Source organism: Lutra lutra, chromosome 5, assembly GCF_902655055.1.
Source record: "Lutra lutra chromosome 5, mLutLut1.2, whole genome shotgun sequence".
Classification (NCBI taxonomy): domain Eukaryota; kingdom Metazoa; phylum Chordata; class Mammalia; order Carnivora; family Mustelidae; genus Lutra; species Lutra lutra.
Genome location: NC_062282.1, coordinates 71,296,746 through 71,311,957, shown reverse-complemented (window position 1 = coordinate 71,311,957; position 15,212 = coordinate 71,296,746). Strand labels below are relative to the sequence as shown.

The window sequence follows — 15,212 nt, the reverse complement described above, 5'->3', positions numbered from 1 at the left end:
TCAAAAATGCCTTTCAGGTTTATATTGTTCTTTGTCATGAGTTTCATGACATACACTTTTAGTGACCTGTCTTTCCAGCCTGGGCTGGGGAGCACGTGACCACTGTGGCCTTTAGCTTTGGACCCTTGCCCTTCGAGTGTGCCCCTAGGCTTTTCCTGAGTCACTTGATGTTGCCGCATTTCTAGAAAAGAACTTCACAACACAGAAATGTGCTGTCACCTGGCTGGAAAGGGCAGGCCTCCTGTCTAGTGCTTTTGCAGACCATGAAGTCACCACAGGAAGCTAAGCCATCCTGCCCAGGCTCTGGGTGGTGGAAGTGGGACATATGGAGCTTGGCCAACAAGTGGTGATTTAGTGCCCAAGCCTCCTACTCCCGCTAGTGCTGGGGGCAGAGCTGGAGGATGGAGCACAGCTCTCATCGCCCTGCCTGGCAGTACCTGGATTTCCTTGGCCCTCGCCTGAACTTGCTGTGCCCCTGGTAGCCATCCTGTTGTTGAGCACATCAGCAAGGTGTGTCACAGCCCCAAGTCAGCTTCCCTTCCATACCAATCATCCTGGCTCCCAGCTTCATCAAGAGCCACACTGTTCTTTCAGTGGGGAAAGATAGAAAATATGATCTAAACCTGACATTTGGTTTGTGATTCTGGTGAAATCATTCTGGGAAGATTTTCTTCTTGGTATGTGATGGAAACCTCTGTGGAAATGTGTAGAATAAGCCAGTGCTTTGGAGCCCATAGTCAGGCCAAGAGGGCACTGGAGGCGGTGAGAGCTTGGGATTTAATCTGTCCTCAGGGGTGGCTACTGGCTGGGTGTATGGGTTGGTTGTTCATAATTCATAAAATGACTATTAGCTGGACAGGAATCTGACACCCCCTTCTCCCCAAGAAAAGAAGATATGTGGTATAACATGGCCCAGTTTGGGAAATTGGGCCCCATGAATAATTAAGATGTATTCAATGAGGACATGTACCCTCTCTTCCCAGAGAAGAAAACATACCTTTCTTAACTGATATGCTTTTAGCATTCTTTTCCTACTTTATGTAGATTGACTCAAGACATTTGTGGAGCACCCAGTATGCATCAGACCACTGCTGGGGGCTGAGGTCACAGGCATGGATAAGCCAGAGCCCTGTCTCCATGTGAGCCCTGTCTCACAGCTCATGTCACCTAGCAGTTCGGTACCATGTGGTCACTGCCCTGAAGGTCTGCATCCTAGCATGCCTGCAGCACTAGGCCACTGCGGGTTGGGAAGAGCACGACAGAAAGTGTTTCCAGAGGAAGTCCATCTGCGGAGTCCTGGAACATTGGTAGCTGGAGGAAAAAGGAGAAAGGGCGTTCTCGGGAGGGGGATCAGCGTGTGCTGAGGATCAGCTGCAAGGAGGAAATGTTGCTTTGAGGGAGAGCTGAGTGAAGGAATAGCAGTCTCGGGCCAAATCCTGGAAGCACTGGCAGGAGAGGAGTGACGGGCTGGGGTTTCAAATGGAGGCTAAGCGGGTGTGGCCAGAGACCCTGGAGGAGAACAGACTCTGTCAGTGTTGTCTGGTGGCTGCGCCAGAGGATGCCACTGCAGAAACACTTGCTGGTGCTCTTAGCAAAGGCTAATCGTGGAGTGGAGGCTGGACGTAGACGTTGATGGCAGTGGAATGAGGAGTGAACGGGAGGTGAGGATGTCACTTCAACAAGTATGGATAATTCCTTCAAGAAGCTTGGCCACGTCACCAAAAGGCCTGCTCCAGCACATTCATGACCTCGCTGTGTGGAGAGTCAGAATCTGGAAACAAGTCCAGTGCCCATCAGTGATGGAACAGTATACCCCAGTAGAGCATTCCACCTCACTGTATGTTGAATGAAAGAATCCAGGCACAAAAGAGTGCGTGATTTCTTTGACTTAAAGTTACAAACATAATCAACTAGTCTACGGTTTTAGAAGTCAGGCTAACAGTTGCCTTCCAGGATAAGGGCGCCCTGGATTACCGATGGTGTTCTATGTCTTGACCTGGTGCTGATTGCACAGGTAAGTTCACTTTGAGGAAAAAAAAATCTATTGAGCCATATACTGATTTGGGCACTTTACTATATATGTATGTTGTGCTGTAAGAGAGATCTGTGGGGAAAAAAGTACATTGGCTCTGAAGGAACGACAGAGCAAGAGTAGAGCTGACAGAGGCTGGGAGGGGGTGGGTTCTTGTTATTTTCTTGGAAACCCCTGCAGGTGTTTCTTGGTATTGAGAAAGAGCCACTAGAGACAGAGAAAGGGAGGTGCTGCTCAGTGGAGCCGACCCCCCATAGCTTTGGTTTGGACTGGAGGAGAGAGGAGGCTTCCAGGTGCCACCAGGAAAGAGATGTGCCCTGCCTAGAGAAGGGAGGAAGAGTGGGTAGAGGCATCTCCTCTGTTCTAATTGAGGACACCCAGGAAAGCTCACTCATATGCAGTCCTTTAGCTGAGCATGAAGATGCCTCACAGCTTTACGTCTGTGGCAGCTCAGAGATGGGAGCTCGGGAAAATATTCTCCTTGACCTATTTATTTTATACCATTCAGTTCAAGACTTAGGTGACTATATGCATGAAACTGCATCTCAGCACTCCTGCTCTGCAGCTTTAGGAGAATTTCTTCACCAGTCTTAAGCCCCCACTTCTTTGGATATTAAATGAAGCCATTCATGGGGCGCCTGAGTGGCTCAGTTGGTTAAGCATCTACCTTCAGCTCAGGTCATGATCCCATGATGGAGCCTGAGTGGGGCTTCCTGCTCAGTGGGGTGTCTGCTTCTCCCTCTCCCTGCTCCTACTCTCTCTCTCTCAACTGAAAAAAAACACAAATCTTTAAAAGAACTAAATGAGGCCATTTGATATTTGCAGCGTAGACTGTTTTTAGAAATAACTGAGTTACCATGTATGAGATGCCCACCTAGCACAGTGCCCACAATGGTGGGTGTTCAGTAACTGGCTGCTATTAGAGTTACTACGTGTATTCCTACCAGCTCTCAAGTCTGATTGTTTAAAAATAAAAAACTTTAAAAATGGTGGGTATGGGGTTGATGAAAGTGAGGCTCAATCCTAAAGAAGGTGTGGGAGCCTCGAGCAGGGAGAATACTCTGCATTATAAATCTTCCCAAGCATTTCTGTTATCAGCCTCTTTTGTAACCCACCTTTGCATGAAAGCAGAAACAAGCAGCCAGAGGAACCTCCAGCCAGAGGGCCCAGCACTGCTCTCAATCCTACTCCCACCCACCCCTATAGAAGAGACCGGGAGCTCCCCCCGCCCCCACCATAACTGCTCTCACTTGGAGCCAGTGTCCATCCAGGGCAGACCAGGGCAGTCAGTGAAATGCCTTTCTGCATATCAGCCGTGGATGGCCAGCCAAGGAATACTGACTAAAGTCCAAATGACTTTTGCAGAATCTGCAAAGAAGAGTTCTTTAACTTCAGCAGCTGGAGAGAAAATAAATGGGAGGATGGCCAGGCTGTGAGTAGAAGGTTGGAAAGGGACAGTTGGTCTCATGTTGCTGAGATGTTGGGGCCCAGGCAGCACCTCCACTGATGTTGGAACTGAAAAGGAGAGAACCAGAGCAAACACTGGTTCTTTAACTTTGCTAGAGGTCTAGTGAGGAATGCTTACCTGTTCCTCCATGTGAGTAACTTGGAAAATTTTCCGTAACACATTTGAAGGAAATACTACCAGAAGCAAGCATTTGTCCTGAATCAGAGAAGCAAGCAGAACTTTCCAAAGCCTTTCCTCCCACCTCCCAGCTCGGACCTTGCATCCTGTCCCAGGATTTGTTGTCAACATGTGCTTCTCCTCCTTCCTTTGGGACCACATGGAGGCATGACTTGAAGACATGATTTGAACATCTCTGGGAATGTTTTAAAATTCTGTAACTCATTAGAAGTTTATAAAACCTCACTCATATCTGCAAGAAAGTTGGAGGAGGAGGAGAAACGCCAGAGCAAGAGAGGAGAGGCATACCACCAAGCCGGCAGCCAGCCCTAGCTGGGGAGGGAAGAAGTGGAAGCAAAGTGGTCAGATTCGCACTTTGGACAGATACCTGCAGTTCTGCATTCAGTCCATCAGTGACTTACAACACCCATGAAACTGACCTGACAATAACGAGAAAAAGCATGAGGTGCCTGTGTTTTCATCCAGGGGCAAAAGTACAATTCCCCACCACCCCCGCTGAGTAAAGGCCTAGATGGAGCCAAAGGTTTGTTTCTAAAGGGTACAAACTTTTTCTCTCAGTGTTGGAGAGGAAAAAGGTTTGTCTAAGCAGAACTGAGTAACTGCTAACATTTTGTGTGTTGTGGACTGAACTGAATGGAGGCTTCAGACAATTTTCATGAATGAAGACAACTTGCTCTTGAGATTCTCAGTCAACCACCTTGAGGTTACATTAGGCATGAGCAAGCCAGCCAGCCTAGCAGATCTAAAGTTCTATAGCATTGGACAGTATGTTGTGGGAGTTCTGAGTTCATACCTAGTATTTTGGGGGTATTCCTTAGAAAATTCCAGAACTTGGGGATCCACAGGTGAAAATTTCCCAGAATAGTCTGTGGATCCAGAGATTCTGTGGGATTTGTACATAGAGATGATTCAGGAACAGTTCCTAATCTGGGCTTAGGTTTGAGGAAAGATGCTGGGATGAAAGAAAGACCACCAGAGGTAAAACAGATCCCATGGGTCTTCATTTGAAAAAAAGAAAGATATTTTGACAGCTACATAATAAAGCCCTGTAACCTTCTGCATCTCCCCACCCCACAAAACCCTCTGTGATTTGCAGAATGGGTGTTTGTGCCAGAGCACTTGTTAAAACCCCACCCACCATACGTCTTGGTTAGACTGAGATGCTCCTGTGTCTGACGGATGGAGTGCCAGTTAAGGTGAGCACACAGGCCACACAAGATAGAATTATGAGAGTAACTTGACTTTTGACTCCATCTGTGCCTTTAAAGTTACTCTGTGGGAACTTTTTCTGCCCTTGGGTGAAAACAGGCACCTCTTGCGTTTTCTGGTCACTGTCATGTCAATTTCATAGGTGTCGTAAGTCACCAACGGTCTGAATTCATAACTGCAAGTGTCCATCCAAAGTGCGAATCTGACCACTTGGCTGCCATTTTTTCCCTCCCCAGCTGGAGCTGGCTGCTGGCCTGGCGGCCTGCCTCTCTTCTCTCACTTGGGTGTTTCTCCTCCTCTAGCTTGCCAATGAAGCTTTGGGCTCTCTCCCACCAAGTGGAAACGGGGAGGGAGAAAAAGAAAGTGGGAAAGGGAAGTGGAGAGACAGTTTGGGGCGGACCTTTAAAACTTGCTCTTTGTGTCATGGCCACTTGTAGGAGTTGTCTTGATTGCAGGCAGTGTTCTCTAGGTTGTCTGCTCCCTCCTCCACTCCACCTTTGGCCAGTGGCCCAAGACTGCTTCCTCCTGAGTTGGAGGAAACTGGCCAGTGGACAAGACTCCTTCTTAACCCACCATTCCCAATACCCGCTAAGACTAATGTTCTTTCTGCAAACTCCATAACCAGTCCCTGGGATTTATTTGTTTGCAGACACGCTTTTTACACTTCTCACCGGGACCCTTAGCTGCAGGGAACATGATCAATTCTGAGTTAATGTGGGTTTTGGGTTGGGAAAGAAGAACCCCCCCCGCCCCCCGATTCTTCCCCACTTTGATGGGCTGTAGAACTATGTAGCTCTCTCTGAAGAAATTCTTCTCACAAATCCATTCCTCCATTTCTCCCCCTCCTCCCTCTCCTCACCTCCACTTCCTCCTCTCTCCTTTCCTTCCCCCTCCTTCTGTCCCCCTCCTCCTCCTTCCTCTTTTCCCTCTTCTTTTTCTTGTTCCTTTTCTCCTTCTTCACCTTCTCCTCTTCTTTTTTCTTCCCCTTCTCTTCCTCCTCCTCCCATCCTCCTTCTTCTTCCCCTTGTTGTTCTTTCTTCTTCTTTCTCCTCCCCTTCGTCCTTTCCCCCTCCCCCTCCTTCTCCTCCCCCTCCTCCTCCTTCCTCTCCCCCTCCCCTCCCCTCTCTCCTCCTCCTCCTCCCTCCTCTTCCTCTTCTTCTTCTTCTCTTCTTCCTCCCCCTCCTCCTCTCCTTCCCTCACTGAAGTAAACTTCATACAGCATAAAATTAAACATTTTAGTGTGAGCAATGTGGTGGCATATACTACAATACTCTTTTTATCTCGGGTCACTTAGTCCTTTTATGACCTCTTTCTAGGTGAGGGTTGCAAATTTAACATATTGGTTTATTTAATATTTCCTGGGTAAATTCTGCTCATGGTCTGGTCTTTCACTTTTGGAGTTTCATGGTTATTGTAACTGCTGCCTTAGTGGAAACTTTTAATTTAACATTTTTTGCACATAGATTATATTCTTAGAACTTCTGAAAGCCCTGGGAGGTGGGCATTGTCTCTGTTTTACAGGTAAGCAAACAGAGAGGAGAAATGGCTTCCCTGTGTTCTGCTGGCGGTGACAGGCAAGGCCAGGAGTCAAGAGGCTAGTTAGATGTGTGTCCTATTCACCCTGACTTGAAATGGTGACTAGCTGCCCTTCGTGCCCTGGGTCCCCACCTAGCCCCTGTCTTCTGAGTCATTCTACCAGACCTGGATTTCACTACAAGCAGTCCTGAAAGGTCTTATCAAGACAAAGCGAGAATATCCTTCTCCTGTCCTGTCTCTGCCAGCAAGGGAGGGACTGACCCCGTGCTCTGCCCCTCTAGGCTGGCTCGAGCCTGGGGCCTTTACAGGGGCTGCATGCAGCAAGGAAGTCCTGTGTCAGCACAGTGGGCTGCTGTATTCTGGAGACAAGATCCACTCAGCCCAGAAAGGAGCACAGGGTACTGAGTATATGTGAGGAGACTGGGGGATGGCAGCTTGTGCTCCCCCACAGAGGCAGAGCTGGGAAGGCACAGGTCACAAGTAGCCAGCCTTTTAGGCCTTAAGACACCCTGGCTGTGGGACTATGTCACCTGTGTTCTGGTCCCAAGCTGCTGGGAGCCTCAAGGTGAGAGTCTCCGACACAGCACCCATCAGCCTAGGACTCTGAAGTGGCTGCAGATGAAGGCCAGAGGCTCGGGTGCTGAGTGTCTGGGACTGTCACTGTCCCAGAGGCCCTTGAGCTTCTAGCTGATTTGCCTTTTTGCTTTCTCTTTTTAGGAAACCCCAAAGGTGCGATGCTCACCCATGGGAACGTGGTGGCTGATTTCTCAGGCTTTCTGAAAGTGACAGAGGTGAATAAAGTAGATTCACTGCACAGGTGTCTCTTGAGGACACCCTCAAGCCTCAGAGTTTTTTTGTTTGTTTGTTTTCTTTTCTTTTTTTTTTCCCCCTGATGTAGTCTGAGCTGCCTTTCCTATGAAAGGCAGGAGTTTCTCTTGTCATTAAGAGCAATCTGACTTTTACAGACACTTTAGCCCCCAAACCCTGAAATGACCCATGCCTGATAAATAGCCAGTTTGATTTCTGAGAGTGCGAAGATCCCAGAAAGAGAAACATATAAATCTGTTTTTTCATCTTTAACTGTGAAAATTGAAATATGTGTAGTTTTGTATGTACCTTTATTTAGAAAGTAATCCTCAATAACTTGTCTTTCACATAGGTCAGGGTTTAATTCAGTCATTTTGTGTTTAAGGACTGCTAGAGTCTGAGAAATAATGGTAACTGCTAATTTGTAAGACTGTACTTGAAAAGATGAATCTAAAGTTTAAAAAAAAAAAAAAAAAGCTTAATATCTTGGCCTGACCAAGGCATGTTAGCATTTTATAACCAACTAAGAGAAGGATGTTTTTACACGAGTGGTGAGTATCCGTTTGTCCTGCAAATTTCCTCAAGGAGAAAGGAATGTTCCTTTTCACGGAAGTCAGGCTTTTTCTCCACTGTGGAGAAAAATCTCTCTTCTGCATTCATGCCACGTGGCGGCATGGAGCATATGCCCCCCAGACACTGATAGATTTTGGTAGAATGGTGAGAGACTGTTGGTGGCTGAACCCACGTCAGGAGCCATAAGCTAGGTTCCCAGGGCTTGTCCAGACTGGTTCAGAAGCCAGCCCCAGGGAACGAAGGGCCTGTGAAAGGGTGGGGGTCAGGGCAGTCCACCGAAGGAGAGCTCCCAAGGACCCGGCCCACCCCCTGAGCACAGGCCTTGTGCAGCCCCTGTCGCTATGGTCAGTCCCATGTGCTTGTCAGGGGCAGGGGGGCATAGCAGGGCTCCCTCTCAGCCTCCTCTACAGGCCCTGTCCCCAGGCTGTGGCATGCAATGTCTGGTTCAGCCATCTGTCTGCCTGAGGCTTCTACCCCAGCCACAGCTGGTGCAGAGCTAGGGCTCCCCCGGGGTCCCTTTTCTGGAAGGAGGACTAGAAAGTGCCGACAAGGCAAGCCTCTCGGACTCCCCGCCCATGTGCCGCAGGGAGATGGCGAAGGGGGCCTGGCCCCAGAGGAGACTTCCCTGCGGAGCTGGACTCTGCTGGTTTATGTGTGCTTCACTGGGCTTTTTGCTTCTGCAGATAACCTAGACCCACTGGCTGCGCCCTAACACTCCGCCTCCTACGCTGCCCTGTCTCTCTCTCCCTCTCTCCTTCCTGCGCCTTTCATCTTCCTCTCTCTCTCACACAGTTTCTCTCTCTCTCTCTCATATCTCGCCTCTCTCTCTTTCCCTCCCCCTATCACTCAGTCCCTCCATTCCCCTTCCCCTCTTCCTGTTTGCCCCTCCAGGACCATTTTCTCTGTATTGTTTTATGACTCTCTCGTCGTCTTCCTGTCAGTGTTTCTTTCCTTTCTGTCTCCCATGCCCGTCACCTGCAGAAAGTGATCTTTCCGAGACAGGACGATGTGCTCATCTCCTTCCTGCCTCTGGCTCACATGTTTGAGAGAGTGATCCAGGTAAGACGCCCACCTGACTGACCGGGCCTTGCCTGGGCTCCTTCTGTTTTCTTACAGAGTCAGTGGGCTCCCACTTGTGCGGATGTGCACATTTCCTATTTGCCTTTAGCACACATGTTTGAGCGAATGGTGCAGGTAAGGCCCTGGCTCCAGAGAGGCACAGTCTGTGCCCAGAACCCAGAACCCTAGCAGAGTGTCACTTTGTCACTGGTGCCATGAAGTAGAACTAAACTGCCCTGTCCTCAGAAGCTACCAAAGGGTCGGGGGACCTTGGCTGCCTGACTTCTCCCTCCTGGGGAGCCTCCAGGGCCTACCCCAGGCCTGCCTTGTCTTACTTGCTGTTATACCTCAGCTGAGAGAGGCCCCAGCTGTTGGCACATGCTCAGAGAGGATCATAGCTTTGCAGAAGTATTTTGCATTCACACTCTGTACACTGTGGCTCCACCTATGCCACGACACTTATATACCATAACTTCCAGAACTCATGAACTCCTAGAAAGGAAAACAAGACAGTAAGGTTGGGGAATCAAACTGCCATGACCCCTTACTCCAGAGATGGGACCGGCATAATGATTAGTCCTGAGAACAGCCTTGTAGGGGTACAGAGGGAGTTGGGGGAGTCCACACAAGACTGTGGGAACAAAGGATTTTCCAGGCATGCGTCACTTGGAACCAGCTTGTGAATAATCTGTGTATATTTTTTTTAATAATTTACTTATTGGAGAGAGAAAGAGCACTAGCAGGGGTGGCAGAGGGAGAGGGAGAAGCAGACTGACCGCTGAGCAGGGAGCCTGATATGGGGCTCGATCCCAGGACCTGGGATCATGACCCGAGCTGAAGGCAGACGCTTAACCAACAGAGCCACCCAGGCTCTCCTAAGCTGTGTCTACTAAGCCTCTCCCATCTTGCTTGGAGGAAAGCTCGTATTTTAGGGCATGCTTTCCAGCTATTCAGATCTGAATTAGAATGCCATAGGTCATCACTATTAATTAGTTTTGTGACTCTAAGCAAGTGGCTTTACCTCTGTGAATTTTGCATTCCTCACCTATAAAATAGAGATATAAATGCTGCCTCACTTGTAGGGTTGCAATAGGCATTAAATAAGGGAGCATGTATTAAGCCCCATGCATATTCTTAAACCCATTAAGAACCAGCCAGTCCCCCGCCCTGCCTTGGTCCCCCACACCAAACAACACCCACAGCCAACATTACTCATGGGCACTGCACACCTTTCCAGAGTTGCTGAGGTATCCCTGGGGGAAATCCATAGACCTGGGGCAGACCTGTTGATAGGGTGCAGTACAGCTCAGAGACCTGAGTCCTCAGGAAGGCCCTTGCCCAGGGCTTGGGAGTTGAGCGTGAGGGAGTAGGCACCAGTGAGATTGACTGCTCTGCCATCTCCTAAAGGCCCAGGATCCCCCTCCATCTCTTGCTGCTTCACCCCGTGCCTGAGTGGGACTTAATGGGAAGGGGGGCACCTCATATGGTATTCTTGAGTGTCTCATGGCAGCAGCCAGAGCTGGGTTAGGGGGTCATGGGTGCCCTCCATGTGGGGCAGAGCTTTGGACTGCAGCCAGGACTGACCACCCTGAGGAACTCCTCCCTTCCTGTCCTCTCCCTCCAGTCTGTTGTCTACTGCCATGGGGGACGCGTCGGCTTCTTTCAGGGAGACATACGTCTCCTCTCAGATGACATGAAGGCTCTGCACCCCACCATTTTCCCTGTGGTTCCTAGATTGCTGAACCGGATGTATGACAAGGTAAGTCCCCTAGGGAGTCTCTGACCAGGCTGAGGTGCTGTGTATCTGCTTGTCTGGACAGGGTCTGGAGCCCTGGGTGAGCTTGCCATGCTGCCTCCCTCAGGTCCTCCCTCATGCCGCCTCCCCTCTTAAATTCCTTTGCTCTCACCTTCCTTCTCCTCTTTTCTTCCAACTCTCTAACACCTTGTTTAAGGAGATTTTTTTCTTCAGGAATTTCTATCCCCACAATGTGATCAGGCGCTGGTTAGCCTTTAGCTGGGTGTCACACATCCACTGATCTGCAGAGGCAACATGGAGTGTGGCTTCTCTGTTGGTCAGTCTGGGCCTTCTTCCTGGGGGGGCTCTGCAGTGGTGTCTGTCTAGAGGTAGTACACACAGGCCCAACAGCTGTCTTCCAACTTCTGTTCCTCAGATCTTCAGCCAGGCAGACACACCATTAAAGCGCTGGCTCTTGGAGTTTGCAGCAAAACGTAAACAAGCTGAGGTCCGGAGCGGAATCATTAGGAATGATAGTATCTGGGATGAACTCTTCTTTAATAAGATTCAGGTAAGAAAATGAACAAGTGGCCTTAGAGAAGAATTTGACAAGCTCATTCCAGTGGCCTGTAATCTTTTATAAAATAACTCATTTGTTCATGAAATCAAAACTTAAGCTACCACAGAAATATTAAAGGACTCATTTTTATTATTTGGGTGTGTGTGATATTTGCCAAAAGGCAACGAGCAAGAAGGACTCCTGGGCATCAGTTCCCTTGGCCTCCACAAGCATTGGGGTGCCTTTGCCCTCAGCTCCATCAGGAGCTCCTGTGGCCTTAAGTTTCTCTTGCCCCTCCCTTTAGCCTTGGCCATGCTGGCTTTTCAGCAGCAATATGTTCTAGCCATGAGGCCAAGAATCTTCCTTTCCCCTCCTATTTCCTAATCCTTCAACCTCTCCTAGCTTGAGTGGATCATAAATTACTCACTTCTATATTCCCACATAAATTTTCAAGCTCTGCATTACCCAATGAATTTGTAGCTAATTAGTAGCAGTACTTTTTTTTTTTACTTCTCTATTTTTAGCTAAGACAATTAATATTTAAACTCTCTTGGCTCAACTTACAGAAACAAAGTGCTTAAAGAATCCAGTTGTCCTCTGCTGTGCATAGTAAATAGAGCAGCACATGGAATCAATTTATAAATGAGAAAAGACTATGCCATTACCATGGGAGTGGGAAGAAATTGTCCTAAGTAATTGTTTTGGCTGCATGCAACTGATGGGAGAGTGAGGGAAGGGCTGTGTATTTTAAGGGAAAGCCAAAAGTATGGAATAGCACACTTACCTCCAAAGACACAGAGAAGTTGACCATATTGTGGGTCAAGTTGCAAAACTGATTGGGTTGATTCATTTGAAAGGAGAAGGGACTTCTTCAGCCTTAGGCTGTCTCTTTTATCCCTCCCCTATGGCCAGGTAGGGTCCAACTGTTGAGTGGTGACCCTGGATGAGACCCCCGCGGGCTAGATGCCATCTCTGGCAGCACAAACTCTGTCAGGTTCTTGTCTCTTCCCATAGGCCAGTCTTGGTGGTTGTGTGCGGATGATCGTCACTGGAGCAGCCCCCGCGTCCCCAGCGGTGCTGGGATTCCTCAGGGCAGCTCTGGGGTGCCAGGTACTGCCTTTCCACTGCTTTCCCTAGAGTCAATGGGACCTGTGTCAGGGCAGAGGAGGAAACTCACTGCACCCTCTACTGGAGAGAAAAAGATCCTCGGGGCAGGATGTTAGTGGGACAAAAGCTCCCTCCTCTGAGGATGAAATAGGTTGAGAGTCAGTGAAAGCCAAGATTATCTTGTCACGTTCTGTGATGTCTAGGTGTACCCACTCTGGGAAGAGGGGCCCATTAAACTCTGTATGGGTCATCGTTGTGCTAGAGAACCCATCCCATACCTGTGCCAGCATCTCTGCATTCTCCATTCTGCAAAATATCTCCCCACCCACAAAAGGAGCACTAGAGAGGGACATGCAAGCCCACTGCTGTTTTGTTATTTGATTCAACAGGTTTTGTCATCTCTTAAAATACTCATTCCTTCGTTTATCTATTCGGTTAATATTTATTAAGTTTCTGCCTCTGCAGGGCTGTGACTCATGTGTTTTGTGTAAAGTAGGCACAACTGTTTCATAAATATCCATGCTTAAGTTTTTATACTTTAGAAGCCAGTGCTCCCTTCACTATCCTCCTGTTCTGTACCAGCATGGCCTGGGCACTCCTAGGGCAGGCTATCTCACATGCTCTATTCCTGCAAACATGTGGGGGCTCTGAGGGGGGAAATATCTTACAGAGTAAAAGTAAAATGCATAGTAGGTTTTAAAGTATTTGTCTCTCATACCTATCATCCAAATGAAAAATAAAGTCAGTAGTTGAAAATAGGCCAGAAATCTTCACCCCAAATCACATAACTTTATCTCCTAAGTGTCTGCAGTATAAAAATAGCACCTCTTCTAAGCCAAGGAGCCACACCTGTTGTTTTCACCTAGAGTATCCTACCTCCCCTCCCACTGCCCCCAGCATGGAACAGTCAGATGTTCAGTGGGAGGTTAGCTGGCTGAAAAGGGCAATCAGTCAGCTGTAGGAACATGTAACTTACAGCTTGGTTTTGTTTTTCATTTGAAGGTTTATGAAGGTTACGGCCAAACTGAGTGTACAGCTGGGTGTACCTTCACCACACCCGGGGACTGGACCTCAGGTAGGATGGAGTGGAGATGTGGGAACGATTCATGGGGCACCACTGATCTAAAACGTCTTTATGGAAAACAAATTTATGGGTCATTTAGGAAAAAGGGGACAGAAAAAGAAGAAAAACACTGATGGTGGTTATGTCTGGGTTGTGGCACAATGGATGTTGTTCTCTTTGCTACATATTTTTGTGATTTCCAAATATGTTTTGTCTTTTCCCATTTCTTTTATGGATACCTAGAAGTCATATATATATATATATATAAAGAAGCGGTAGATCACAGACTATAGTTCCAGGTGGAACTATCAGTAAACATCAGTAAATAACATCAGTAAATGTCAGTATGTTGGATTTTGTGGGTTAGAACCTAATATTTTAGAATGAAGGAAGCAGGGTGTGAATTAGGTATGATTTAGAAAAGAAGGGCAAGTTCATAGTGACCAGAGCACTATTTCTTAAACCATTTCTGAGACCCTTTGGGACCTGGGGTCTCCTGTGATGTTAATGTCTAAAAGGCAACAGCATCCTCCGGAAGAAGCAGCTCCTTTCCATGCCTTCATTCTGAAGAGACTCCTCTTTCAGAGCAAGGAGGGTGCAGTAGGCAGCCCATGTATTTATTGCCTACCACAAAATTTAAACCAGACACCAGAAGAATCTGAAAAACACTGAGCAAAAGAATCCTTCAGGATACCAACTTCCAATGTCAGCCGGGGGCCATTCTTTCAGCGCAGGTTTACTCAACTACACACTAGAAAATTCAGGGTGATACACATGGAAAAGAGAGATGCACAGTAATGCCATGCTCTTTTCAGAACACCTTGAGGCAGTCAGCTGAAACATGATAGGTGTGTTCCATATTGAAGTCATATTTGACCACATCAAGGACAGAAGCATTTTTGTCTGAGTTTTATCTCTTCAAACTCTAGGTGAATAAAGTCTATCTTGTGTATAGATTCTTTGCTGTCTCTACCCCTGGAAAACTTACTACAAGGACTGTTCTTCCAAAACCCTGGATCAGTAACTTTTTCTTATTCTGCCATCATATTTACTGATCACTCACGTGGATCCCCTTCTTTCTGGACACTCTCTTTCCTCTTAATGGCATCCTTTATATTTTCCTATGTAAGATTTTTGAGATTTTGCCTTTTTAAGTCATCCTTACCACAAAAACTTGCCAAGGCTATTCAGTATGAGAGGATAGATATCTTAAGACAATATTGTAAAAGTCGGCAGCCTCTTTAAAAGAGAAACCAGATTGTCGCAACCTGTTTTCATCTACAAGGCACACTTTTCTTTCAGGACCTTGGCCAGCACCCACTCAAAGCCCTTCCCCCTTGCCAGGGAATTGTGCTAACAACCATAATTACTAGAAAAATGACTTTGATGTAATTGTGCAGTTAGAGTATATATGAGCAAGAACATTTGAAGTCTTATTTTTCAGGGAAGAATGATCTCATCCTTGTCTTCTATTCCTTTGTTACTCTAAGTGTAATATGTGGACCAGAAGCACCAGCATCCCCTGGGTGTCTGTGAGACATGGAGACTTTCAGGGCTCATCAAAATCTAAATTTTGAAAAAAATTCTGGATGGTTTGCACATGAACCAATAGTATGTTGACTGGTGGAAAAGTAATGACGACAGTTCCAAAACCAGGGGTCTGACAGTGGGGGGAAATGTTTAATATGGGCCCTATTGGAAAAAAATACTGATGGTATGGTTGGTGTGGGTAGGAGGCCCCCTACAGACCCTGTGCAGGTTAGTACTGGGCCAGGTGTGCCTGTTTAGCTTTTTTAAGAATCAGATGTAAAACAAAGGCCCAGCAGAGGTTGGCCTGTGTTTTCCCCAGAACGTTTTTTAATCATCAGTGCTTACCTGTGACAAATG

General features: G+C 47.5%; 1 protein-coding gene across 8 annotated transcripts in view; it reads left to right on the top strand.

Moving 5' to 3' along the window:
* ACSL6 (acyl-CoA synthetase long chain family member 6) overlaps positions 1-15,212 on the top strand; it is a 61,481-nt gene that overhangs the window by 25,611 nt on the left and 20,658 nt on the right. For 6 of the 8 annotated variants that reach the window (XM_047730710.1, XM_047730712.1, XM_047730713.1 and 3 more), the window contains 6 exons: positions 7,140-7,213; positions 8,784-8,861; positions 10,486-10,620; positions 11,033-11,167; positions 12,170-12,265; positions 13,265-13,337. In XM_047730710.1, coding sequence (XP_047586666.1) covers positions 7,140-7,213; positions 8,784-8,861; positions 10,486-10,620; positions 11,033-11,167; positions 12,170-12,265; positions 13,265-13,337 — 591 coding nt within the window. Of the gene's footprint in view, positions 1-7,139; positions 7,214-8,783; positions 8,862-8,918; positions 8,997-10,485; positions 10,621-11,032; positions 11,168-12,169; positions 12,266-13,264; positions 13,338-15,212 lie in introns of all 8 variants that reach the window. The other 2 variants (XM_047730717.1, XM_047730711.1) reach the window with 2 other exon arrangements.